At 47.0% G+C, this 25,962-nt stretch overlaps 1 protein-coding gene across 1 annotated transcript; it reads left to right on the top strand.

Moving 5' to 3' along the window:
* Positions 1-634: 634 nt before the first annotated feature.
* LOC115137774 (solute carrier family 13 member 2-like) lies at positions 635-12,732 on the top strand. Its single transcript, XM_065024065.1, has 14 exons — positions 635-857; positions 1,471-1,599; positions 2,987-3,123; positions 3,254-3,474; positions 5,911-5,973; positions 6,442-6,622; positions 7,054-7,176; positions 7,500-7,709; positions 7,968-8,062; positions 9,599-9,702; positions 9,794-9,889; positions 11,413-11,574; positions 11,857-11,994; positions 12,317-12,732. Exons 1-14 carry the CDS (start codon positions 756-758, stop codon positions 12,449-12,451), a joined length of 1,896 nt encoding a protein of 631 aa, XP_064880137.1. The 5' UTR covers positions 635-755; the 3' UTR covers positions 12,452-12,732.
* Positions 12,733-25,962: the final 13,230 nt, after the last annotated feature.

The following is a 25,962-nucleotide window of genomic DNA, read 5'->3' as shown; positions in this document are numbered from 1 at the left end:
AAGGCCTTCTGTCCAGCTCTTGTCATTGTTTTTCTCTTCAATAGACTTTAGCACAACCCAAACAAGGGAGAGGTGGGATGGGTGAGGCATCCTCAGGTGAATGTGATGACCATGTGACAGGGTGCCCAATGGATCAACAGAGAAATAGGTAACATTGTTCTGTGAAGGGTAACACAGCCAGCAGTACCTTAAGGGCTGGGGGTAAGAGATGAACAGTGCACAAAACATTAGGAACACCTTCCTAATATTAAATTGCACCCCCTTTTGCCCTCAGTTAGTCGGAGCATGAACTCTACAAGGTGTGACTGAATTATTCACTGACTCACACTCTCTCTCTCTCTCTCTCTCTCTCTCTCACTCACTCACTCACTCACTCACTCAGTCACTCACTCAGTCACTCACTCACTGACTCACTCACTGACTCACTAACTCACTCTCTCTCTCTCACTCACTCACTCACTCACTCACTCACTCACTCACTCACTCACTCACTCACACTACTTTCTTGTGTTGTACAACACACTCCCTCCTCAGCCCAGTCACCTCACTCAAAAGTTAATATTTAATTCAGCCTCTACGTTATATACTGTATATATACTGCAACTTTATCTCCTGTTCTGACTTTAAACAGCGTGGTAGCGTCCCCAATTATGTCATAAAACCTTTGCACCCACACTCCAATTAGATTTTCTGTCTAATATATCTATCTCTCTTCTCTGTGTACCTGAGCTACTCTCTGGATATCTGGACCAGCCATGGTGGTGTGTCTGACTGGGCTATGGAGGTATCGGAATTACCTGGTCATATTCCTCACCCCACTGTTGATTCTACCTCTACCCATAATAGTTGGGGGACCGGTAAGAGTGTGTGTGTGTTTGTTTGTGTATAACTGAGGCTTTGATGTGTTTGTTTGTGTATAACTGAGGCTTTGATGTGTTTGTTTGTGTATAACTGAGGCTTTGATGTGTTTGTTTTAACCCTGTTGAAAGTTCAGAAGTTATTCTTAGTTGAGGATAAAGTTCTGAAGCATTTCAAGCTCTGGTCGTACACAAATTGAATGCCGAAATTCCTAGACAACTCTGTATGTTTATTAAAGCTTCACTGAATATTTTGGTTACACGTCTGTATGACATTTCCATTGTTTTTGTGCCATTTGTAATTATTTTTAGATGTATTGAATTGCACACAATAACATATCTTTATGTTCTAAAATAGTTATACTACTTGTCAGTGCTTTGATGCTGTTGGCTGTGTGTCAGATGATTGTTCACTGAGAACAAAATGGTCCTGAGAGAGGACGTGTGTCCTACAACTACAGTGTGTCCTACAACAAGAGTTGTTGTATGCTACCTACCACAACAGCCCTCTCACAGTGTGTGTGTGTGTGTGTGTGTGTGTGTGTGTGTGTGTGTGTGTGTGTGTGTGTGTGTGTGTGTGTGTGTGTGTGTGTGTGTGTCTGTGTGTGTACAGGAGGCTAGTTGTGGCTATGTGATCATCCTGACGGCCCTGTATTGGTGTACAGAGTGTATGCCCCTGGCTGTGACTGGTCTGCTGCCTGTCATCCTCTTCCCTATGATGGGCATTATGGAGTCAAGTGAGGTACCAACACCACTATCCTCTCCCCTCTCTACCCTCTCTACTCAACCAACTTCATACCTAATGACTGGTTCTTACACACCCACTAGACTCAGCAATGGAGAAAACAAGATTCTGTTTTATGATCAGAATAAACAGGTCAACAGTTGTTATGACTAAAATGTGAAACGTAAATCTTGGTTTAGTAGATACAGTGTTGAGGACGTATGAATAAAGCACCTACACTACGGTTCAAAAGTTTGGGGTCGCTTAGTAATTTCCTTGTTTTTGAAAGAAAAGCACATTTTTTTTGTCAATTAAAATAACATCAAATTGATCAGAAATACAGTGTAGACATTGTTAATGTTATAAATGACTGTTTTTTAATGGAATATCTAGATAGGCGTACAGAGTCTCAACGTCAACAGTAAGGAGGCGACTGCGGGATGCGTTGAGTTGCAAAGAAAAAGCCATATATAAGACTGGCCAATAAAAATAAAAGATTAAGATGGGCAAAAGAACACAGACACTGGACAGAGGAACTCTGCCAGAAGGCCAGCATCCCGGCGTTGCCTCTTCACTGTTGATATTGAGACTGGTGATTTGTGGGTACTATTTAATGAAGCCCCCAGTTGAGGACTTGTGAGGCATCTGTTTCTAAAACTAGACACTCTAATGTACTTGTCCTCTTGCTCAGTTGTGCACTGGGGCCTCCCACTCCTCTTTCTATTCTGGTTAGAGCCAGTTTGCGCTGTTCTGTGAAGGGAGTAGTACACAGCGTTGTACAAGATTGTCAGTTTCTTGGCAATTTCTCACATGGAATAGCCTTCATTACTCAGAACAAGAATAGACTGACGAGTTTCAGAAGTTCTTTGTTTCTAGTCATTTTGAGCCTGCAATCGAACCCACAAATGCTGATGCTCCAGATACTCAACTAGTCTAAAGAAGGCCAGGTTTATTTCTTCTTTAATCAGGACAACAGTTTTCAGCTGTGCTAACATAACTGCAAAAGGTTTTTTTAATGATAAATTAGCCTTTTAAAATTATAAACTTGGATTAGCTAACACAACGTGCCATTGAAACACAGGAGTGATGGTTGCTGATAATGGGCCTGTGTACGCCTATGTAGATATTCCATTAAAAGTCCAGCTACAATAGTCATTTACAATATTAGCAATATCTACACTGTATTTCTGATCAATTTGATGTTATTTTAATGGACAAAAAATGTGCTTTTCTTTCAAAAACAAGGACATTTCTAAGTGACCCCAAACTTTTGAACGGTAGTGTAAGTACTGTTGATAAAGTCCTTACTGTTGATCCCATGTTTAGTATATTATGGTATTTCTAAGCAGAACCTGTCTCAGGCCAGTACAGTCATTAAGAACCCCCCTGTCTGTCTCTCATCCAGGTGTGTACCCAGTACATGAAGGATTCTAACATGCTGTTCGTCGGAGGGCTGTTGATGGCTACAGCTGTGGAACACTGGAACCTTCACAAACGCATCGCCCTCAGAGTACTGCTCCTAGTAGGGGTGAAGCCTGCCCTGTAAGAGACCCCCTTACCTGTTTTAATTATCCTATTACAGAGCTGTTTGGGCTAGTGTTCTGATGAGCCTAATGTTGAATTATCTGTTTCCTTTTTAAATGGTCTCTCTCTCCCCTTCCTGTCTCTACAGTCTGATGATGGGCTTCATGGGCACCACAGCCTTCCTGTCCATGTGGATCGGTAACACAGCCTCCACTGCCATGATGCTGCCCATCTCTAATGCTGTGCTGAAGCAGCTGTGTGACACAGAGGCCCAGGCAGAGGAGAGGGAGATGGACCTGATCTCCCTCAGGGGGGCCGGGCCCGGGACTGGGATACCTAAGGGCCAGGACAACCAAGCCTTTGATATGGGTGACAAGGAGAACAGTATTACCATATGTGTGTGTTGTTAAGAGGAAGTGGTGTGTGTGTGGGGCGGGGTGTGTGTATGTATGTATGTACAGTGGGGCAAAAAAGTAGTGTATTTAGTCAGCCACCAATTCTGCAAGTTCTCCCACTTAAAAAGATAAGAGAGGCCTGTAATTTTCATCATTTAATTTTTTAAATTTAACTAGGCAAGTCAGTTAAGAACAAATTCTTATTTTCAACTTCGGCCTAGGAACAGTGGGTTAACTGCCTGTTCAAGGGCAGAACGACAGATTTTGTACCTTGTCAGCTCGGGGATTTGAACTTGCAACCTTTCGGTTACTAGTCCAATGCTCTAACCACTAGGCTACCCTGCCGCAATCATAGGTACACTTCAACTATGACGGACAAAATTAGAAGAAAAAAATCCAGAAAATCACATTGTAGGATTTTTAATGAATTTATTTGCAAATTCTGGTGGAAAATAAGTATTTGGTCACCTACAAACAAGCAAGATTTCTGGCTCTCACAGACCTGTAACTTCTTCTTTAAGAGGCTCCTCTGTCCTCCACTCGTTACCTGTATTAATGGCACCTGTTTGAACTTGTTATCAGTATAAACGGTGGCCCGTTCCTGTAGGTTCATGCTCTACAACATCCGCAGAGTACGACCCTGCCTCACACAGGAAGCGGCGCAGGTCCTAATCCAGGCACTTGTCATCTCCCGTCTGGATTACTGCAACTCGCTGTTGGCTGGGCTCCCTGCCTGTGCCATTAAACCCCTACAACTCATCCAGAACGCCGCAGCCCGTCTGGTGTTCAACCTTCCCAAGTTCTCTCACGTCACCCCGCTCCTCCGCTCTCTCCACTGGCTTCCAGTTGAAGCTCGCATCCGCTACAAGACCATGGTGCTTGCCTACGGAGCTGTGAGGGGAACGGCACCTCAGTACCTCCAGGCTCTGATCAGGCCCTACACCCAAACAAGGGCACTGCGTTCATCCACCTCTGGCCTGCTCGCCTCCCTACCACTGAGGAAGTACAGTTCCCGCTCAGCCCAGTCAAAACTGTTCGCTGCTCTGGCCCCCCAATGGTGGAACAAACTCCCTCACGACGCCAGGACAGCGGAGTCAATCACCACCTTCCGGAGACACCTGAAACCCCACCTCTTTAAGGAATACCTAGGATAGGATAAAGTAATCCTTCTCACCCCCCTTAAAAGATTTAGATGCACTATTGTAAAGTGGCTGCTCCACTGGATGTCATAAGGTGAATGCACCAATTTGTAAGTCGCTCTGGATAAGAGCGTCTGCTAAATGACTTAAATGTAATGTAAATGTATAAAAGACACCAGTCCACAACCTCAAACAGTCACACTCCAAACTCCACGATGGCCAAGACCAAAGAGCTGTCAAAGGACACCAGAAACAAAATTGTAGACCTGCACCAGGCTGGGAAGACTGAATCTGCAATAAGTAAGCAGCTTGGTTTGAAGAAATCAACTGTGGGAGCAATTATTAGGAAATGGAAGACATATAAGACCACTGATAATCTCCCTTGATCTGGGGCTCCACGCAAGATCTCACCCCGTGGGGTCAAAATGATCACAAGAACGGTGAGCAAAAATCCCAGAACCACACGGGGGGACCTAGTGAATGACCTGCAGAGAGCTGGGACCAAAGTAACAAAGCCTACCATCAGCAAGGGCATTGAAGATGAAACGTGGCTGGGTCTTTCAGCATGACAATGATCCCAAACACACCACCCAGGTAACGAAGGAGTGGCTTCGTAAGAAGCATTTCAAGGTCCTGGAGTGGCCTAGCCAGTCTCCAGATCTCAACCCCATAGAAAATCTTTGGAGGGAGTTGAAAGTCCGTGTTGGCCAACAACAGCCCCAAAACATCACTGCTCTAGAGGAGATCTGCATGGAGGAATGGCCAAAATACCAGTAACAGTGTGTGAAAACCTTGTGAAGACTTACAGAAAACGTTTGACCTCTGTCATTGCCAACAAAGTGTATATAACAAAGTATTGAGATAAACCTTACTTATTTTCCACCATAATTTGCAAATAAATTCATTAAAAATCCTCCAATGTGATTTTCTGGATTTTTTTTCTCATTTGTCTGTCATAGTTGAAGTGTACCTATGATGAAAATTACAGGCCTCTCTCATCTTTTTAAGTGGGAGAACTTGCACAATTGGTGGCTGACTAAATACTTTTTTGCCCCACTGTATGTGTGTGTGTGTGTGTGTTGAGAATAATTTGTTTTGTGTCCATTAGCCTCGACACCATCCGTTCTAGGTTTCTCAAGCCATTCTCAAACTAAAATACAGCCTGGTACCACTAGACTATGTGTCCATAAGTTCGCCATGAAATTTCACAATCACAAGCTGATTCACATCTTTCTGTTTTTGTAATAAATGATATCTCCCTTATTTGGCAGATGATGGATGTACTACTGAATGTACAAAGGATGTCAAGCCCATGAAGAATGGAATTCAGTTAGGTAAGTAGAATAGAGTGTGTATTCTCTCAACATCAGTGTTCCTCAGTCATGGTCCTTGAAACCCACAGGGTGGACAGGCTTTTGTTCCAGCCAAGGACTAACACACCTCATTCACACCTGTTGTGGATTCCCTGAAACACCTTTCTGTCAATTGTTTTATCATTCATCTTAGTAGAAGAACACAAGTGAGTAAGAGATATTGATAAGCTTATTCAGGATGTGACCTTATTGATTTTGTCTGTTCAAGACAAGATTGTTTCGACTTCTCTCATCTGGCTAAGATGGAATACAACTGACTCAGACATATTGTACATCATATTCTATATCATCCCTGTTTCAGACTCCCTGAAAACAACAGGTGGAAAATATTTGCCCTAATTCCTTAGTTACCCTTAGGAAAACGTCTGACAGACTGACCTCTAACCCCTGAACATTCTGATTGGCTGACCCATGGTTCTCTCGCTCCAGAGCCCGAGCCAGAGGTGGAGGAGAGTCCGGAGGCGAGGGAGAGGAGGCTAAAGAGGGAGGCTAAGTACCTGAAACTGGATAAAGGCATGAGTCTCAGTGTGTGTTACGCTGCCAGCATCGGAGGAACAGCCACCCTCACCGGCACCGCCCCGAACCTCATCCTCAAAGGACAGGTCGACGAGTATGTTGATATGTCTGTTTATAAAGGCTTACTATGTATGCGTATTATTACAAGTAAATACAGTATGATAACCATCTGAGTAGCTCTCATTAAAGGGTTATTGTGTGTGGATGGAGTATTGCACCCTGGTTTAGCAACTGTTCTTCTCTGGGAAAACTGCAGTGCCCAGTGTACTTTGTTTACAGCAGCTAAAGCACAAGGCTGGATACACTGACTGTACAGTAGTTCGTTGGCTTGGGAGTTAGCTAACATCTCTGTCACTTCCTCGATAGAATTAGAATTCCCTGCACATTCCCGTTCAATGCAGCATTTTTTGGTGGGTGCACCGCCCGGCGGCCATGTTAGGTGTACCTACAGTACAGTACCCTTTGGAATGTTCATGTAACTGATGCTAGTTCTAATTCTATCATTCTATCATTCTTTCCCCACAGACTGTTCCCAGGAAATGGAGACATCATCAACTTTGCCAGCTGGTTTGGTTTCTCCTTCCCCAACATGGTTCTGATGCTGATCATCTCCTGGCTGTGGCTGCAGTTTATGTACCTGGGCTGCAAGTGAGTCCTTCTTTACTGTTATGTTTTACCTCCAGTCAATAACATCCATAACACTGTCTCTTGGCAGGAAGCCGAAGCAATGTGATTATGTGCCTGCAATCCATGTTGAAAGGGGACATATTCACAAAGATATCCAATCATCAAAATGCAATATTTTAAGCATAGTAAAACAATAGAAGGTAATGGTTTATGGTCATATATCACTTATGTAGATATCCATTTATGTTAGACATTGACCTACAGACAAAGTAGATAAAAGCCTATATTAGACCCAGCGTCCTATACAGGACTGTAAAGAGATCAATTTGGCCCATTCACCACAGCATGAAGAAGTCGTTTGGCTGTGGAACGAATAAAGATGGTGACAAGGAGGCGTACGGGGTGATAAAGAATGAGTATAAGAAGCTGGGCAGTGTGTCCTTCGCTGAGGGCTGCATCCTGGTGCTGTTTGTCCTGCTGGTCCTGCTCTGGTTCACCAGAGAACCAGGCTTCATGCCCGGCTGGGCCGCTGTGCTCTTCAACAAGGACAAACCGTGAGTGATAGATATCAGTATGTTCTGTGTTGTAACTCCCTGTGGTTCTGCCTGGTTATCTCGCTTTTTTTTATCTGATAGCTTTCTGCTGTGTTTCCCAGTCTTTGCTCTTTGTAAGCAACAAATACAGATATACACATAATATATACATAAACTGTAATTACACTGTGCATGTCTATGTAATTACTGTATTAATACATAGGGACACATTGAGTGGGACTGAGAGACATTGTTTATATGTAGATGTATATGTCCCAGGTATGTCACTGATGGCACAGTGGCCATGCTGATGTCAACGCTGTTCTTTGTGATCCCATCCCAACTACCCAGATGTGGCGGGTACTCTGAGGATGGTATGTGTGTGTGTGTGTGTGTGTGTGTGTGTGTGTGTGTGTGTGTGTGTGTGTGTGTGTGTGTGTGTGTGTGTGTGTGTGTGTGTGTGTGTGTGTGTGTGTGTGTGTGTATGCACGTTTGTGCATGTGTGTGTTTTTTGTCAATATATCTTTGAGTGGTGAGTACATTAAGACCCAATCACTGGACACTTTAATAAATGGATCACTAGTCACTTTAAACAATGCCACTCTGAATAATGCCACTTTAATAATGTCTACGCATCTTACATTACTCATACCACATGTATATACTGTATTGAGACCCAATCACTGGACACTTTAATAAATGGATCACTAGTCATGTTAAATAATGGCACTTTAATAATGTTTACATATCTTACATTACTCATATCACATGTACAGTATATACTGTATTTTATTTATAATGTTTACATATCTTACATTACTCATACCACATGTATATACTGTATTGAGACCCAATCACTGGACACTTTAATAAATGGATCACTAGTCATGTTAAATAATGGCACTTTAATAATGTTTACATATCTTACATTACTCATATCACATGTACAGTATATACTGTATTTTATTTATAATGTTTACATATCTTACATTACTCATATCACATGTATATACTGTATTTTACTGTATCTACAGCACCTTGACTATGCCGCTCTGCCATCGCTCATCCATATATTTACATGTACATATTCTCATTCACCCCTTTAGATGTGTGTGTATTAGATTATTTGTTAGATATTACTGCAGTGTTGGAACTAGAAGCACAAGCATTTCGCTACACTCGCATTAACATCTGCTAACCATGTGTATGTGACTACATTTTTTTATTTGATTTGACATGGGTGTGTTTACGAGTGTGCAATTGAGAGAGACTGTGTGTGTGTCTGCCTTTCTGTGATACTATTGTATAGAGCGGCCTTTCTTAAAGTATAGGTTGGACATGTTAATGGTCTCGAGTCCAGAATACCACGGACTGTGTACGCCGGGGACCCCTCGATGTCCAGGGGGGGCGGTAGGGACTTCAGGCACCTCAGCTTCTTGCAGGGGACCAGCCACCACCGGCCTGAGGAGAGACACATGAAACGAGGGGTTAATACGGTAATACCTAGGAAGTTGTAACCTCGTTTATTCTCCTCAGGACTTTGAACGGCCCCACACACTCTGGACGTGAATTGGGGACCCCGATCAGAAACGATGTCCTCAGGCACCCCATAGTGCCGGAAGACATGGGTAAACAAGGCCTCCGCAGTCTGCAGGGCCATAGGGAGACCGGGCAACGGGATGAGACGACAGGACTTAGAAAACCGATCCACAACGACCAGGATTGTAGTACTTCCCTGGGACAGGGGAAGGTCGGTAAGAAAGTCCACCGGTAAGTGTGTCCACGGCCGTTGTGGAACGGGGAGGGGTTGTAACTTCCCTCTAGGCAGGTGCCGAGGAGCCTTACTCTGAGCACACACTGAGCAGGAGGAGACATAAAATCTCACGTCCTTAGCCAACGTGGGCCACCAGTATCTCCCTCTAAGACTCTGCACTGTCCTCTCGATGCCAGGATGACCCGAGGAGGGGAGAGTATGAGCCCAACGAATCAGCTTATCCCGGACCCCCCTCGGCACGTACTGAGCCCCCGCTGGACAGTTAGGGGGGGCCGGCTCTAACCAACAAAACCAACAGACAAACGAAAAAGGGATCGGTAGCGGCTAGTAGGACGGTGACGACGACCGCCGAGCACCGCCCGAACAGGCAGGGGAGCCAACTTCGGCGGAAGTCGTGACACCATGTCAGCTAACATTTTTTAGATTGGTAAGTTAGTCTAGCCAGCTATCTAAACTTGTAGTAGTCATGGCCGAATAGCGACCGGGCACGCAGGGCACATGCCCAGGGGTCCTGACCTCCGTCCCCATTGATTTTGTTAGCCACTCTCAATCAGATATCATATTAACATGGCAAAATGTGTAGAATTGTAGGGAATTAACTTTAAAACTAAAATGTTTCTCTCCTCCAGGAGGGGGCCTCTAAAATATTTTTGCCCGCGTGCTGGGAGGTCCCCCAAAATAGGGCATGTTTTTAGGGGCTTGGGTCGCAGGAATTTCTAATTTGGGTACCAGGCTGAAACAGTTTAAGAACCCCTGGTATAGAAATGCAATCTTGCTGACTCAGTGCTTTGTAATTGTCCTGATAGCACTCTCACTTCCCAGGGCTCACACACGCTCGCGCGCACACACACACACACACACACACACACACACACACACACACACACACACACACACACACACACACACACACACACACACACACACACACACACACACACACACACACACACACACCAAGAAACATCAGAGGGAGCTGCATCGTGATAGCACTAGCCTCAAGGTCAGCCCTACATGGCTCTACTCTCTGTTCTGACCCTGAAATAAATAACTTTCAAATCAATAAATGACTGGTGGACACTTATAAATACATATCTCCTTTTCTCCCTCTGTAACCTAAGCTGAGTTTAGTGTTCTTACTCCTGATAAGTGACAAGGTCAAGCTGCAAAACGGAGGGCTCCAGTAATTCAGCACCTACCTCTAAACGGAGGGCTCCAGTAATTCAGCACCTACCTCTAAACGGAGGGCTCCAGTAATTCAGCAGCTACCTCTAAACGGAGGGCTCCAGTAATTCAGCACCTACCTCTAAACGGAGGGCTCCAGTAATTCAGCACCTACCTCTAAACGGAGGGCTCCAGTAATTCAGCAGCTACCTCTAAACGGAGGGCTCCAGTAATTCAGCACCTACCTCTAAACGGAGGGCTCCAGTAATTCAGCACCTACCTCTAAACGGAGGGCTCCAGTAATTCAGCACCTACCTCTAAACGGAGGGCTCCAGTAATTCAGCACCTACCTCTAAACGGAGGTCTCCAGTAATTCAGCACCTACCTCTAAACGGAGGGCTCCAGTAATTCAGCACCTTCAGCAGGGCCAGTAATTCAGCACCTACCTCTAAACGGAGGGCTCCAGTAATTCAGCACCTACCTCTAAACGGAGGGCTCCAGTAATTCAGCACCTACCTCTAAACGGAGGGCTCCAGTAATTCAGCACCTACCTCTAAACGGCGGCAGCTCAATATATTTGGTAAATACATGTGTGTCACAATGATTAAATGCACTTAGTGAAGAGTTAGAGTTTGGAGTGCAAGGCAGCAGAGTTTGTGAGGCAGACTTTGAGGTGCCTTGTCATGGCTCTTTGACTTCTGTTTTCGTATTCCTCGGTCGGTCTGAATTGGTCTGTGTGTCTGTCTGTGTTATATTTTTTGTGTTATATTTTTTATCCGTGTGAAGACGTCTGGTCTGTCTCAGTGGCTAGGAGAAAGTCTGGCCCCCCTGCAGTCCATCCCTCCCATTGCCATCTCTTTCCTCCTGTCTCTACTCATCGCCACTTTCACTGAGTGCTCCAGCAACGTAGCTACTACCACATTGTTCCTGCCTATACTGGCCTCTATGGTAAGAGCAGAGAGAATCCCTTACAAATTCTCATACCCACACCCAGGCAACACACATGGTAACACAGATGTTCACTTAGAAAACCTGGATCAACGATTTTAAGTGGTGCTAGATTTAGTTTGGAGTTTGTCATTTTGGGACTATTCCATTGGTTCCATTTTCCCGGGGAAACTAAATCAAGCACAGGTAAGTATATGACATGTGTACTGGACCCAGGTCCCAGGTCTGACACAGGTCTGACATACACTAAATGTTCATGTGACCCTGTCTGTCTGTTCCCAGGCCGTAGCCATTAAGCTCCACCCGCTGTACGTCATGCTGCCCTGCACCATCTGTGCCTCGCTGGCCTTCATGTTGCCGGTGGCCACACCCCCTAACGCCATCGCCTTCTCCTATGGCAACCTCAAAGTCATGGACATGGTACGACCTACGACCCTTCACCCCTCACCTCGCACCTCTCTCCATACAGTACTTTGTATAGAGTGAAATACAGTACTGGATCCAAACTGAATTGTTATTTTCACTTCATAATTTCAGTCTAGTCATCTCTTCATTGTAAAAAACACTTTGTGATAATTACTGATATAAAAAGGGCTTTATTCTGTAAATAAATGTGATTGATTGATTGAGTAATTGAAACCAGTAGTGAAACGGAGCAATTCAGTTTGGATGCAGACTAGTTGAAAACATGGTTGTGAAACATTCTGTCTGTGACCCATGTTTTTTACTGCACTGACAACAGGCGAAGGCTGGATTCGTGCTGAACATTATTGGTGTCATCACCATCAACATCGCCCTGAACACCTGGGGAACAGCTATGTTCAATCTCAACACCTTCCCTGACTGGGCCAATGTTACCACCATACCCACCCCCTGATCTAGAGACACCAGAAAGGAAGGAAGGAGGGAAGGAGGAGGAGGAGGAAGACAGTGGAGGGATGGGAAGAGGGGAGAGATGCTGTATGTACACCTCTATCTGGGGCAGGCTGTAAACAGAAGACAGTGCTGATGGTCAACCTACTCAGGGTGATCTAAAGCTGCTACTGTATACACACTCCATATAACAACACACACAGTATCTGTTTACCGGTTGGACTGGTACTCCTCCTCCACTCTGGCAAAGTTTTGATTGTTTTGAATTAAATCAATTTAAATGAATCGATTTAAATGTTTTTTGTACAGCTAAACTATGCAGGTTGTATTTGATGCTTTTTGGGATAGCCAAATCTGCTTAAGTTTAGAGGAGCGGACACGAGGTGAAAATACTGTGTCTGTTTGGGGAATAGAACAGAACAGAATAGTTATACCTTAATTATAAGGTATTCTATGAGATCATTTATGTTTCTCTGAACATATTATTATGTCAAAAACAACAACAAACTAACAAACATCTATTTAATGTGAATGGCGATCTGTGTTGGAACACAAATGTTATTTTGATGTCAGGAAATCAAATGTAATTACAATTTATAGAATTAATTAAAGGAACAACTGACAGGATGACCTTACCATGACCAAGGGTCATCGGGGCAGTTGGTAATAAAATGAGATATAAAAACATTTGAGTTATAATCTGGGTAACATTCTGCCGTGATCATTGCATGGTAGTGTCACTCAGAGGACAAACAAACAGGTAGTAGGGTGGTACCATGCATAGTCAGGTAGTAGGGTGGTACCATGTATAGTTGGGTAGTAGGGTGGTACCATGCATAGTCAGGTAGTAGGGTGGTACCATGTATAGTTGGGTAGTAGGGTGGTACCATGCATAGTCAGGTAGTAGGGTGGTACCATGCATATAGGTTGTGGTAGTAGGGTGGTACCATGCAGTAGGGTGTCAGGTACCATAGTCAGGTAGGGTGGTACCATGCATAGTACCATGCATAGGGTAGTAGGGTGGTACCATGCATAGTTGGGTAGTAGGGTGGTACCATGCATAGTCAGGTAGTAGGGTGGTACCATGCATAGTTGGGTAGTAGGGTGGTACCATGCATAGTAGTAGTAGGGTGGTACCATGCATAGTCAGGTAGTAGGGTGGTACCATGCATAGTTGGGTAGTAGGGTGGTACCATGCATAGTCAGGTAGTAGGGTGGTACCATGCATAGTTGGGTAGTAGGGTGGTACCATGCATAGTCAGGTAGTAGGGTGGTACCATGCATAGTTGGGTAGTAGGGTGGTACCATGCATAGTCAGGTAGTAGGGTGGTACCATGCATAGTTGGGTAGTAGGGTGGTACCATGCATAGTCAGGTAGTAGGGTGGTACCATGCATAGTTGGGTAGTAGGGTGGTACCATGCATAGTCAGGTAGTAGGGTGGTACCATGCATAGTTGGGTAGTAGGGTGGTACCATGCATAGTCAGGTAGTAGGGTGGTACCATGCATAGTTGGGTAGTAGGGTGGTACCATGCATAGTTGGGTAGTAGGGTGGTACCATGCATAGTCAGGTAGTAGGGTGGTACCATGCATAGTCAGGTAGTAGGGTGGTACCATGCATAGTCAGGTAGTAGGGTGGTACCATGCATAGTCAGGTAGTAGGGTGGTACCATGCATAGTCAGGTAGTAGGGTGGTACCATGCATAGTCAGGTAGTAGGGTGGTACCATGCATAGTTGGGTAGTAGGGTGGTAGTAGGGTGGTACCATGCATAGTTGGGTAGTAGGGTGGTACCATGCATAGTCAGGTAGTAGGGTGGTACCATGCATAGTTGGGTAGTAGGGTGGTACCATGCATAGTTGGGTAGTAGGGTGGTACCATGCATAGGTAGGTAGTAGGGTGGTACCATGCATAGTCAGGTAGTAGGGTGGTACCATGGGGTGGTACCATGCATAGTCAGGTAGTAGGGTGGTACCATGCATAGTCAGGTAGTAGGGTGGTACCATGCATAGTCAGGTAATAGGGTGGTACCATGCATAGTCAGGTAGTAGGGTGGTTCCATGCATAGTTGGGTAGTAGGGTGGTACCATGCATAGTTGGGTAGTAGGGTGGTACCATGCATAGTTGGGTAGTAGGGTGGTACCATGCATAGTTGGGTAGTAGGGTGGTACCATGCATAGTCAGGTAGTAGGGTGGTACCATGCATAGTTGGGTAGTAGGGTGGTACCATGTAGGGTGGTACCATGCATAGTCAGGTAGTAGGGTGGTACCATGCATAGTTGGGTAGTAGGGTGGTACCATGCATAGTCAGGTAGTAGGGTGGTACCATGCATAGTGGGTAGTAGGGTGGTACCATGCATAGTCAGGTAGTAGGGTGGTACCATGCATAGTTGGGTAGTAGGGTGGTACCATGCATAGTTGGGTAGTAGGGTGGTACCATGCATAGTCAGGTAGTAGGGTGGTACCATGCATAGTCAGGTAGTAGGGTGGTACCATGCATAGTCAGGTAGTAGGGTGGTACCATGCATAGTTGGGTAGTAGGGTGGTACCATGCATAGTCAGGTAGTAGGGTGGTACCATGTATAGTCAGGTAGTAGGGTGGTACCATGCATAGTTGGGTAGTAGGGTGGTACCATGCATAGTTGGGTAGTAGGGTGGTACCATGCATAGTTGGGTAGTAGGGTGGTACCATGCATAGTCAGGTAGTAGGGTGGTACCATGCATAGTTGGGTAGTAGGGTGGTACCATGCATAGTTGGGTAGTAGGGTGGTACCATGCATAGTTGGGTAGTAGGGTGGTACCATGCATAGTTGGGTAGTAGGGTGGTACCATGCATAGTCAGGTAGTAGGGTGGTACCATGCATAGTTGGGTAGTAGGGTGGTACCATGCATAGTCAGGTAGTAGGGTGGTACCATGCATAGTTGGGTAGTAGGGTGGTACCATGCATAGTTGGGTAGTAGGGTGGTACCATGTATAGTTGGGTAGTAGGGTGGTACCATGCATAGTCAGGTAGTAGGGTGGTACCATGCATAGTTGGGTAGTAGGGTGGTACCATGCATAGTAGTAGGGTGGTACCATGTAGGGTGGTACCATGCATGGTAGTAGGGTGGTACCATGCATAGTTGGGTAGTAGGGTGGTACCATGCATAGTCAGGTAGTAGGGTGGTACCATGCATAGTTGGGTAGTAGGGTGGTACCATGCATAGTCAGGTAGTAGGGTGGTACCATGCATAGTCGGGTAGTAGGGTGGTACCATGCATAGTTGGGTAGTAGGGTGGTACCATGCATAGTTGGGTAGTAGGGTGGTACCATGCATAGTCAGGTAGTAGGGTGGTACCATGCATAGTCAGGTAGTAGGGTAGTAGGGTGGTACCATGCATAGTTGGGTAGTAGGGTGGTACCATGCATAGTAGTAGGGTGGTACCATATAGTTGGGTAGGTGGTACCATGCATAGTCAGGTAGTAGGGTGGTACCATGCATAGTTGGGTAGTAGGGTGGTACCATGCATAGTTCAGGTAGTAGGGTGGTACCATGCATAGTCAGGTAGTAGGGTGGTACCATGCATAGTCAGGTAGTAGGGTGGTACCATGCATAGTTGGGTAGTAGGGTGGTACCATGCATAGTTGGGTAGTAGGGTGGTACCATGCATAGTTGGGTAGTAGGGTGGTACCATGCATAGTTGGGTAGTAGGGTGGTACCATGCATAGTTGGGTAGTAGGGTGGTACCATGCATAGTCAGGTAGTAGGGTGGTACCATGCATATAGGTAGTAGGGTGGTACCATGCATAGTTGGGTAGTAGGGTGGTACCATGCATAGTCAGGTAGTAGGGTGGTACCATGCATAGTTGGGTAGTAGGGTGGTACCATGCATGAGTTGGGTAGTAGGGTGGTACCATGCATAGTCAGGTAGTAGGGTGGTACCATGCATAGTTGGGTAGTAGGGTGGTACCATGCATAGTTCAGGTAGTAGGGTGGTACCATGCATAGTTGGGTAGTAGGGTGGTACCATAGTCAGGTAGTAGGGTGGTACCATGCATAGTTGGGTAGTAGGGTGGTACCATGCATAGTTGGGTAGTAGGGTGGTACCATGCATAGTCAGGTAGTAGGGTGGTACCATGCATAGTTGGGTAGTAGGGTGGTACCATGCATAGTTGGGTAGTAGGGTGGTACCATGCATAGTCAGGTAGTAGGGTGGTACCATGCATAGTTCAGGTAGTAGGGTGGTACCATGCATAGTTGGGTAGTAGGGTGGTACCATGCATAGTTGGGTAGTAGGGTGGTACCATGCATAGTCAGGTAGTAGGGTGGTACCATGCATAGTTGGTACCATGTAGTAGGGTGGTACCATGCATAGTTGGGTAGTAGGGTGGTACCATGCATAGTCAGGTAGTAGGGTGGTACCATGCATAGTCAGGTAGTAGGGTGGTACCATGCATAGTTGGGTAGTAGGGTGGTACCATGCATAGTCAGGTAGTAGGGTGGTACCATGCATAGTCAGGTAGTAGGGTGGTACCATGCATAGTCAGGTAGTAGGGTGGTACCCATGCATAGTACCATGCATAGTTCAGGTAGTAGGGTGGTACCATGCATAGTCAGGTAGTAGGGTGGTACCATGCATAGTCAGGTAGTAGGGTGGTACCATGCATAGTTGGGTAGTAGGGTGGTACCATGCATAGTCAGGTAGTAGGGTGGTACCATGCATAGTTGGGTAGTAGGGTGGTACCATGCATAGTCAGGTAGTAGGGTGGTACCATGCATAGTTGGGTAGTAGGGTGGTACCATGCATAGTTGGGTAGTAGGGTGGTACCATGCATAGTTGGGTAGTAGGGTGGTACCATGCATAGTTGGGTAGTAGGGTGGTACCATGCATAGTCAGGTAGTGGTACCATGGTAGGTAGGGTGGTACCATGCATAGTTGGGTAGTAGGGTGGTACCATGCATATGGGTAGTAGGGTGGTACCATGCATAGTTGGGTAGTAGGGTGGTACCATGCATAGTTGGGTAGTAGGGTGGTACCATGCATAGTTGGGTAGTAGGGTGGTACCATGCATAGTTGGGTAGTAGGGTGGTACCATGCATAGTTGGGTAGTAGGGTGGTACCATGCATAGTTGGGTAGTAGGGTGGTACCATGCATAGTCAGGTAGTAGGGTGGTACCATGCATAGTTGGGTAGTAGGGTGGTACCATGCATAGTTGGGTAGTAGGGTGGTACCATGCATAGTTGGGTAGTAGGGTGGTACCATGCATAGTCAGGTAGTAGGGTGGTACCATGCATAGTCAGGTAGTAGGGTGGTACCATGCATAGTTGGGTAGTAGGGTGGTACCATGCATAGTTGGGTAGTAGGGTGGTACCATGCATAGTTGGGTAGTAGGGTGGTACCATGCATAGTTGGGTAGTAGGGTGGTACCATGCATAGTTGGTAGTAGTGATGCACCATGCATCAGTCAGGTAGTAGGGTGGTACCATGCATAGCATAGGGTGGTACCATGGTAGTAGGGTGGTACCATGCATAGTTGGGTAGTAGGGTGGTACCATGCATAGTTGGGTAGTAGGGTGGTACCATGCATAGTTCAGGTAGTAGGGTGGTACCATGCATAGTTGGGTAGTAGGGTGGTACCATGCCAGGTAGTAGGGTGGTACCATGCATAGTTGGGTAGTAGGGTGGTACCATGCATAGTCAGGTAGTAGGGTGGTACCATGCATAGTTGGGTAGTAGGGTGGTACCATGCATAGTTGGGTAGTAGGGTGGTACCATGCATAGTCAGGTAGTAGGGTGGTACCATGCATAGTTGGGTAGTAGGGTGGTACCATGCATAGTCAGGTAGTAGGGTGGTACCATGCATAGTTGGGTAGTAGGGTGGTACCATGCATAGTTGGGTAGTAGGGTGGTACCATGCATAGTTGGGTAGTAGGGTGGTACCATGCATAGTTGGGTAGTAGGGTGGTACCATGCATAGTTGGGTAGTAGGGTGGTACCATGCATAGTTGGGTAGTAGGGTGGTACCATGCATAGTCAGGTAGTAGGGTGGTACCATGCATAGTTGGGTAGTAGGGTGGTACCATGCATAGTTGGGTAGTAGGGTGGTACCATGCATAGTTGGGTAGTAGGGTGGTACCATGCATAGTCAGGTAGTAGGGTGGTACCATGCATAGTCAGGTAGTAGGGTGGTACCATGCATAGTCAGGTAGTAGGGTGGTACCATGCATAGTTGGGTAGTAGGGTGGTACCATGCATAGTTGGGTAGTAGGGTGGTACCATGCATAGTTGGGTAGTAGGGTGGTACCATGCATAGTTGGGTAGTAGGGTGGTACCATGCATAGTTGGGTAGTAGGGTGGTACCATGCATAGTTGGGTAGTAGGGTGGTACCATGCATAGTCAGGTAGTAGGGTGGTACCATGCATAGTTGGGTAGTAGGGTGGTACCATGCATAGTCAGGTAGTAGGGTGGTACCATGTTGGGTAGTAGGTGGTACCATAGTAGGGTGGTACCATGCATAGTTGGGTAGTAGGGTGGTACCATGCATAGTTGGGTAGTAGGGTGGTACCATGCATAGTCAGGTAGTAGGGTGGTACCATGCATAGTTGGGTAGTAGGGTGGTACCATGCATAGTCAGGTAGTAGGGTGGTACCATGCATAGTCAGGTAGTAGGGTGGTACCCATAGCATAGGGTGGTACCATGCATAGTTGGGTAGTAGGGTGGTACCATGCATAGTCAGGTAGTAGGGTGGTACCATGCATAGTTGGGTAGTAGGGTGGTACCATGCATAGTCAGGTAGTAGGGTGGTACCATGCATAGTTGGGTAGTAGGGTGGTACCATGCATAGTTGGGTAGTAGGGTGGTACCATGCATAGTTGGGTAGTAGGGTGGTACCATGCATAGTCAGGTAGTAGGGTGGTACCATGCATAGTTGGGTAGTAGGGTGGTACCATGCATAGTCAGGTAGTAGGGTGGTACCATGCATAGTTGGGTAGTAGGGTGGTACCATGCATAGTCAGGTAGTAGGGTGGTACCATGCATAGTTGGGTAGTAGGGTGGTACCATGCATAGTTGGGTAGTAGGGTGGTACCATGCATAGTTGGGTAGTAGGGTGGTACCATGCATAGTCAGGTAGTAGGGTGGTACCATGCATAGTTGGGTAGTAGGGTGGTACCATGCATAGTTGGGTAGTAGGGTGGTACCATGCATAGTCAGGTAGTAGGGTGGTACCATGCATAGTCAGGTAGTAGGGTGGTACCATGCATAGTCAGGTAGTAGGGTGGTACCATGTATAGTCAGGTAGTAGGGTGGTACCATGCATAGTCAGGTAGTAGGGTGGTACCATGCATAGTCAGGTAGTAGGGTGGTACCATGCATAGTCAGGTAATAGGGTGGTACCATGCATAGTCAGGTAGTAGGGTGGTTCCATGCATAGTCGTGGGTAGTAGGGTGGTACCATGCATAGTCAGGTAGTAGGGTGGTACCATGCATAGTCAGGTAGTAGGGTGGTACCATGCATAGTTGGGTAGTAGGGTGGTACCATGCATAGTTGGGTAGTAGGGTGGTACCATGCATAGTCAGGTAGTAGGGTGGTACCATGCATAGTTGGGTAGTAGGGTGGTACCATGCATAGTTGGGTAGTAGGGTGGTACCATGCATAGTTGGGTAGTAGGGTGGTACCATGCATAGTCAGGTAGTAGGGTGGTACCATGCATAGTCAGGTAGTAGGGTGGTACCATGCATAGTCAGGTAGTAGGGTGGTACCAGTTCAGGTAGTAGGGTGGTACCATGCATAGTTGGGTAGTAGGGTGGTACCATGCATAGTTGGGTAGTAGGGTGGTACCATGCATAGTTGGGTAGTAGGGTGGTACCATGCATAGTTGGGTAGTAGGGTGGTACCATGCATAGTCAGGTAGTAGGGTGGTACCATGCATAGTTGGGTAGTAGGGTGGTACCATGCATAGTTGGGTAGTAGGGTGGTACCATGCATAGTTGGGTAGTAGGGTGGTACCATGCATAGTCAGGTAGTAGGGTGGTACCATGCATAGTTGGGTAGTAGGGTGGTACCATGCATAGTTGGGTAGTAGGGTGGTACCATGCATAGTCAGGTAGTAGGGTGGTACCATGCATAGTCAGGTAGTAGGGTGGTACCATGCATAGTTGGGTAGTAGGGTGGTACCATGCATAGTTGGGTAGTAGGGTGGTACCATGCATAGTTGGGTAGTAGGGTGGTACCATGCATAGTCAGGTAGTAGGGTGGTACCATGGTACCAGGGTGGTACCATGCATAGTCAGGTAGTAGGGTGGTACCATGCATAGTACCATGGTAGTAGGGTGGTACCATGCATAGTTGGGTAGTAGGGTGGTACCATGCATAGTTGGGTAGTAGGGTGGTACCATGCATAGTCAGGTAGTAGGGTGGTACCATGCATAGTCAGGTAGTAGGGTGGTACCATGCATAGTTGGGTAGTAGGGTGGTACCATGCATAGTTGGGTAGTAGGGTGGTACCATGCATAGTCAGGTAGTAGGGTGGTACCATGCATAGTCAGGTAGTAGGGTGGTACCATGCATAGTTGGGTAGTAGGGTGGTACCATGCATGTCAGGTAGTAGGGTGGGTAGTCAGGTAGTAGGGTGGTACCATGCATAGTCAGGTAGTAGGTTGGTACCATGCATAGTCAGGTAGTAGGGTGGTACCATGCATAGTTGGGTAGTAGGGTGGTACAATGCATAGTTGGGTAGTAGGGTGGTACCATGCATAGTCAGGTAGTAGGGTGGTACCATGCATAGTCAGGTAGTAGGGTGGTACCATGCATAGTCAGGTAGTAGGGTGGTACCATGCATAGTTGGGTAGTAGGGTGGTACCATGCATAGTCAGGTAGTAGGGTGGTACCATGCATAGTCAGGTAGTAGGGTGGTACCATGCATAGTTGGGTAGTAGGGTGGTACCATGCATAGTTGGGTAGTAGGGTGGTACCATGCATAGTCAGGTAGTAGGGTGGTACCATGCATAGTCAGGTAGTAGGGTGGTACCATGCATAGTTGGGTAGTAGGGTGGTACCATGCATAGTCAGGTAGTAGGGTGGTACCATGCATAGTTGGGTAGTAGGGTGGTACCATGCATAGTTGGGTAGTAGGGTGGTACCATGCATAGTTGGGTAGTAGGGTGGTACCATGCATAGTCAGGTAGTAGGGTGGTACCATGCATAGTCAGGTAGTAGGGTGGTACCATGCATAGTTGGGTAGTAGGGTGGGTGGTACCATGCATAGTTGGGTAGTAGGGTGGTACCATGCATAGTCAGGTAGTAGGGTGGTACCATGCATAGTTGGGTAGTAGGGTGGTACCATGCATAGTTGGGTAGTAGGGTGGTACCATGCATAGTTGGGTAGTAGGGTGGTACCATGCATAGTTGGGTAGTAGGGTGGTACCATGTAGGGTAGTAGGTAGTAGGGTGGTACCATGCATAGTCAGGTAGTAGGGTGGTACCATGCATAGTCAGGTAGTAGGGTGGTACCATGCATAGTTGGGTAGTAGGGTGGTACCATGTATAGTCAGGTAGTAGGGTGGTACCATGCATAGTTGGGTAGTAGGGTGGTACCATGCATAGTCAGGTAGTAGGGTGGTACCATGCAGTTGGGTAGTACCATGCATAGTCAGGTAGTAGGGTGGTACCATGCATAGTTGGGTAGTAGGGTGGTACCATGTTGGGTAGTAGTACCATGCATAGTCAGGTAGTAGGGTGGTACCATGCATAGTTGGGTAGTAGGGTGGTACCATGCATAGTCAGGTAGTAGGGTGGTACCATGCATAGTTGGGTAGTAGGGTGGTACCATGCATAGTTGGGTAGTAGGGTGGTACCATGCATAGTTGGGTAGTAGGGTGGTACCATGCATAGTGGTACCATGCATAGTCAGGTAGTAGGGTGGTACCATGCATAGTTCAGGTAGTAGGGTGGTACCATGCATAGTTGGGTAGTAGGGTGGTACCATGCATAGTTGGGTAGTAGGGTGGTACCATGCATAGTTGGGTAGTAGGGTGGTACCATGCATAGTCAGGTAGTAGGGTGGTACCATGCATAGTCAGGTAGTAGGGTGGTACCATGCATAGTTGGGTAGTAGGGTGGTACCATGCATAGTTGGGTAGTAGGGTGGTACCATGCATAGTTGGGTAGTAGGGTGGTACCATGCATAGTCAGGTAGTAGGGTGGTACCATGCATAGTCAGGTAGTAGGGTGGTACCATGCATAGTCAGGTAGTAGGGTGGTACCATGCATAGTCAGGTAGTAGGGTGGTACCATGCATAGTCAGGTAGTAGGGTGGTACCATGCATAGTTGGGTAGTAGGGTGGTACCATGCATAGTCAGGTAGTAGGGTGGTACCATGCAGTTGGGTAGTAGGGTGGTACCATGCATAGTTGGGTAGTAGGGTGGTACCATGCATAGTTGGGTAGTAGGGTGGTACCATGCATAGTTGGGTAGTAGGGTGGTACCATGCATAGTCAGGTAGTAGGGTGGTACCATGCATAGTCAGGTAGTAGGGTGGTACCATGCATAGTTGTAGTAGGGGTAGTAGGGTGGTACCATGCATAGTCAGGTAGTAGGGTGGTACCATGCATAGTTGGGTAGTAGGGTGGTACCATGCATAGTCAGGTAGTAGGGTGGTACCATGCATAGTTGGGTAGTAGGGTGGTACCATGCATAGTTGGGTAGTAGGGTGGTACCATGCATAGTTGGGTAGTAGGGTGGTACCATGCATAGTCAGGTAGTAGGGTGGTACCATGCATAGTTGGGTAGTAGGGTGGTACCATGCATAGTTGGGTAGTAGGGTGGTACCATGCATAGTCAGGTAATAGGGTGGTACCATGCATAGTCAGGTAGTAGGGTGGTACCATGCATAGTCAGGTAATAGGGTGGTACCATGCATAGTCAGGTAGTAGGGTGGTTCCATGCATAGTTGGGTAGTAGGGTGGTACCATGCATAGTTGGGTAGTAGGGTGGTACCATGCATAGTCAGGTAGTAGGGTGGTACCATGCATAGTCAGGTAGTAGGGTGGTACCATGCATAGTTGGGTAGTAGGGTGGTACCATGCATAGTCAGGTAGTAGGGTGGTACCATGCATAGTTGGGTAGTAGGGTGGTACCATGCATAGTTGGGTAGTAGGGTGGTACCATGCATAGTCAGGTAGTAGGGTGGTACCATGCATAGTTGGGTAGTAGGGTGGTACCATGCATAGTTGGGTAGTAGGGTGGTACCATGCATAGTCAGGTAGTAGGGTGGTACCATGCATAGTTGGGTAGTAGGGTGGTACCATGCATAGTCAGGTAGTAGGGTGGTACCATGCATAGTCAGGTAGTAGGGTGGTACCATGCATAGTTGGGTAGTAGGGTGGTACCATGCATAGTTGGGTAGTAGGGTGGTACCATGCATAGTTGGGTAGTAGGGTGGTACCATGCATAGTTGGGTAGTAGGGTGGTACCATGCATAGTTGGGTAGTAGGGTGGTACCATGCATAGTTGGGTAGTAGGGTGGTACCATGCATAGTTGGGTAGTAGGGTGGTACCATGCATAGTCAGGTAGTAGGGTGGTACCATGCATAGTTGGGTAGTAGGGTGGTACCATGCATAGTCAGGTAGTAGGGTGGTACCATGCATAGTTGGGTAGTAGGGTGGTACCATGCAGTCAGGTAGTAGGGTGGTACCATGCATAGTTGGGTAGTAGGGTGGTACCATGCATAGTAGGGTGGTACCATGCATAGTAGGTAGTAGGGTGGTACCATGCATAGTCAGGTAGTAGGGTGGTACCATGCATAGTCAGGTAGTAGGGTGGTACCATGCATATGGGTAGTAGGGTGGTACCATGCATAGTAGGTAGTAGGGTGGTACCATGCATAGTCAGGTAGTAGGGTGGTACCATGCATAGTTGGGTAGTAGGGTGGTACCATGCATAGTCAGGTAGTAGGGTGGTACCATGCATAGTTCAGGTAGTAGGGTGGTACCATGCATAGTTCAGGTAGTAGGGTGGTACCATGCATAGTCAGGTAGTAGGGTGGTACCATGCATAGTCAGGTAGTAGGGTGGTACCATGCATAGTCAGGTAGTAGGGTGGTACCATGCATAGTCAGGTAGTAGGGTGGTACCATGCATAGTTGGGTAGTAGGGTGGTACCATGCATAGTTGGGTAGTAGGGTGGTACCATGCATAGTCAGGTAGTAGGGTGGTACCATGCATAGTCAGGTAGTAGGGTGGTACCATGCATAGTTGGGTAGTAGGGTGGTACCATGCATAGTTGGGTAGTAGGGTGGTACCATGCATAGTCAGGTAGTAGGGTGGTACCATGCATAGTTGGGTAGTAGGGTGGTACCATGCATAGTTGGGTAGTAGGGTGGTACCATGCATAGTTGGGTAGTAGGGTGGTACCATGCATAGTTGGGTAGTAGGGTGGTACCATGCATAGTCAGGTAGTAGGGTGGTACCATGCATAGTCAGGTAGTAGGGTGGTACCATGCATAGTTAGGGTGGGTAGTAGGGTGGTACCATGCATAGTTGGGTAGTAGGGTGGTACCATGCATAGTCAGGTAGTAGGGTGGTACCATGCATAGTTGGGTAGTAGGGTGGTACCATGCATAGTCAGGTAGTAGGGTGGTACCATGCATAGTTGGGTAGTAGGGTGGTACCATGCATAGTCAGGTAGTAGGGTGGTACCATGCATAGTCAGGTAGTAGGGTGGTACCATGCATAGTTGGGTAGTAGGGTGGTACCATGCATAGTTGGGTAGTAGGGTGGTACCATGCATAGTTCAGGTAGTAGGGTGGTACCATGCATAGTTGGGTAGTAGGGTGGTACCATGCATAGTTCAGGTAGTAGGGTGGTACCATGCATAGTTGGGTAGTAGGGTGGTACCATGCATAGTCAGGTAGTAGGGTGGTACCATGCATAGTTGGGTAGTAGGGTGGTACCATGCATAGTCAGGTAGTAGGGTGGTACCATGCATAGTCAGGTAATAGGGTGGTACCATGCATAGTCAGGTAGTAGGGTGGTACCATGCATAGTTGGGTAGTAGGGTGGTACCATGCATAGTCAGGTAGTAGGGTGGTACCATGCATAGTCAGGTAGTAGGGTGGTACCATGCATAGTTGGGTAGTAGGGTGGTACCATGCATAGTTGGGTAGTAGGGTGGTACCATGTATAGTTGGGTAGTAGGGTGGTACCATGCATAGTCAGGTAGTAGGGTGGTACCATGCATAGTTGGGTAGTAGGGTGGTACCATGCATAGTTGTGGTACCATGCATAGGGTGGTACCATGCATAGTCAGGTAGTAGGGTGGTACCATGCATAGTTGGGTAGTAGGGTGGTACCATGCATAGTTGGGTAGTAGGGTGGTACCATGCATAGTTGGGTAGTAGGGTGGTACCATGCATAGTTGGGTAGTAGGGTGGTACCATGCATAGTCAGGTAGTAGGGTGGTACCATGCATAGTTGGGTAGTAGGGTGGTACCATGCATAGTCAGGTAGTAGGGTGGTACCATGCATAGTTGGG

The sequence above is a fragment of the Oncorhynchus nerka genome, linkage group LG11 (genome assembly GCF_034236695.1).
Source record: "Oncorhynchus nerka isolate Pitt River linkage group LG11, Oner_Uvic_2.0, whole genome shotgun sequence".
NCBI lineage: Eukaryota > Metazoa > Chordata > Actinopteri > Salmoniformes > Salmonidae > Oncorhynchus > Oncorhynchus nerka.
This window is presented reverse-complemented; position numbering and strand designations above follow the sequence as displayed.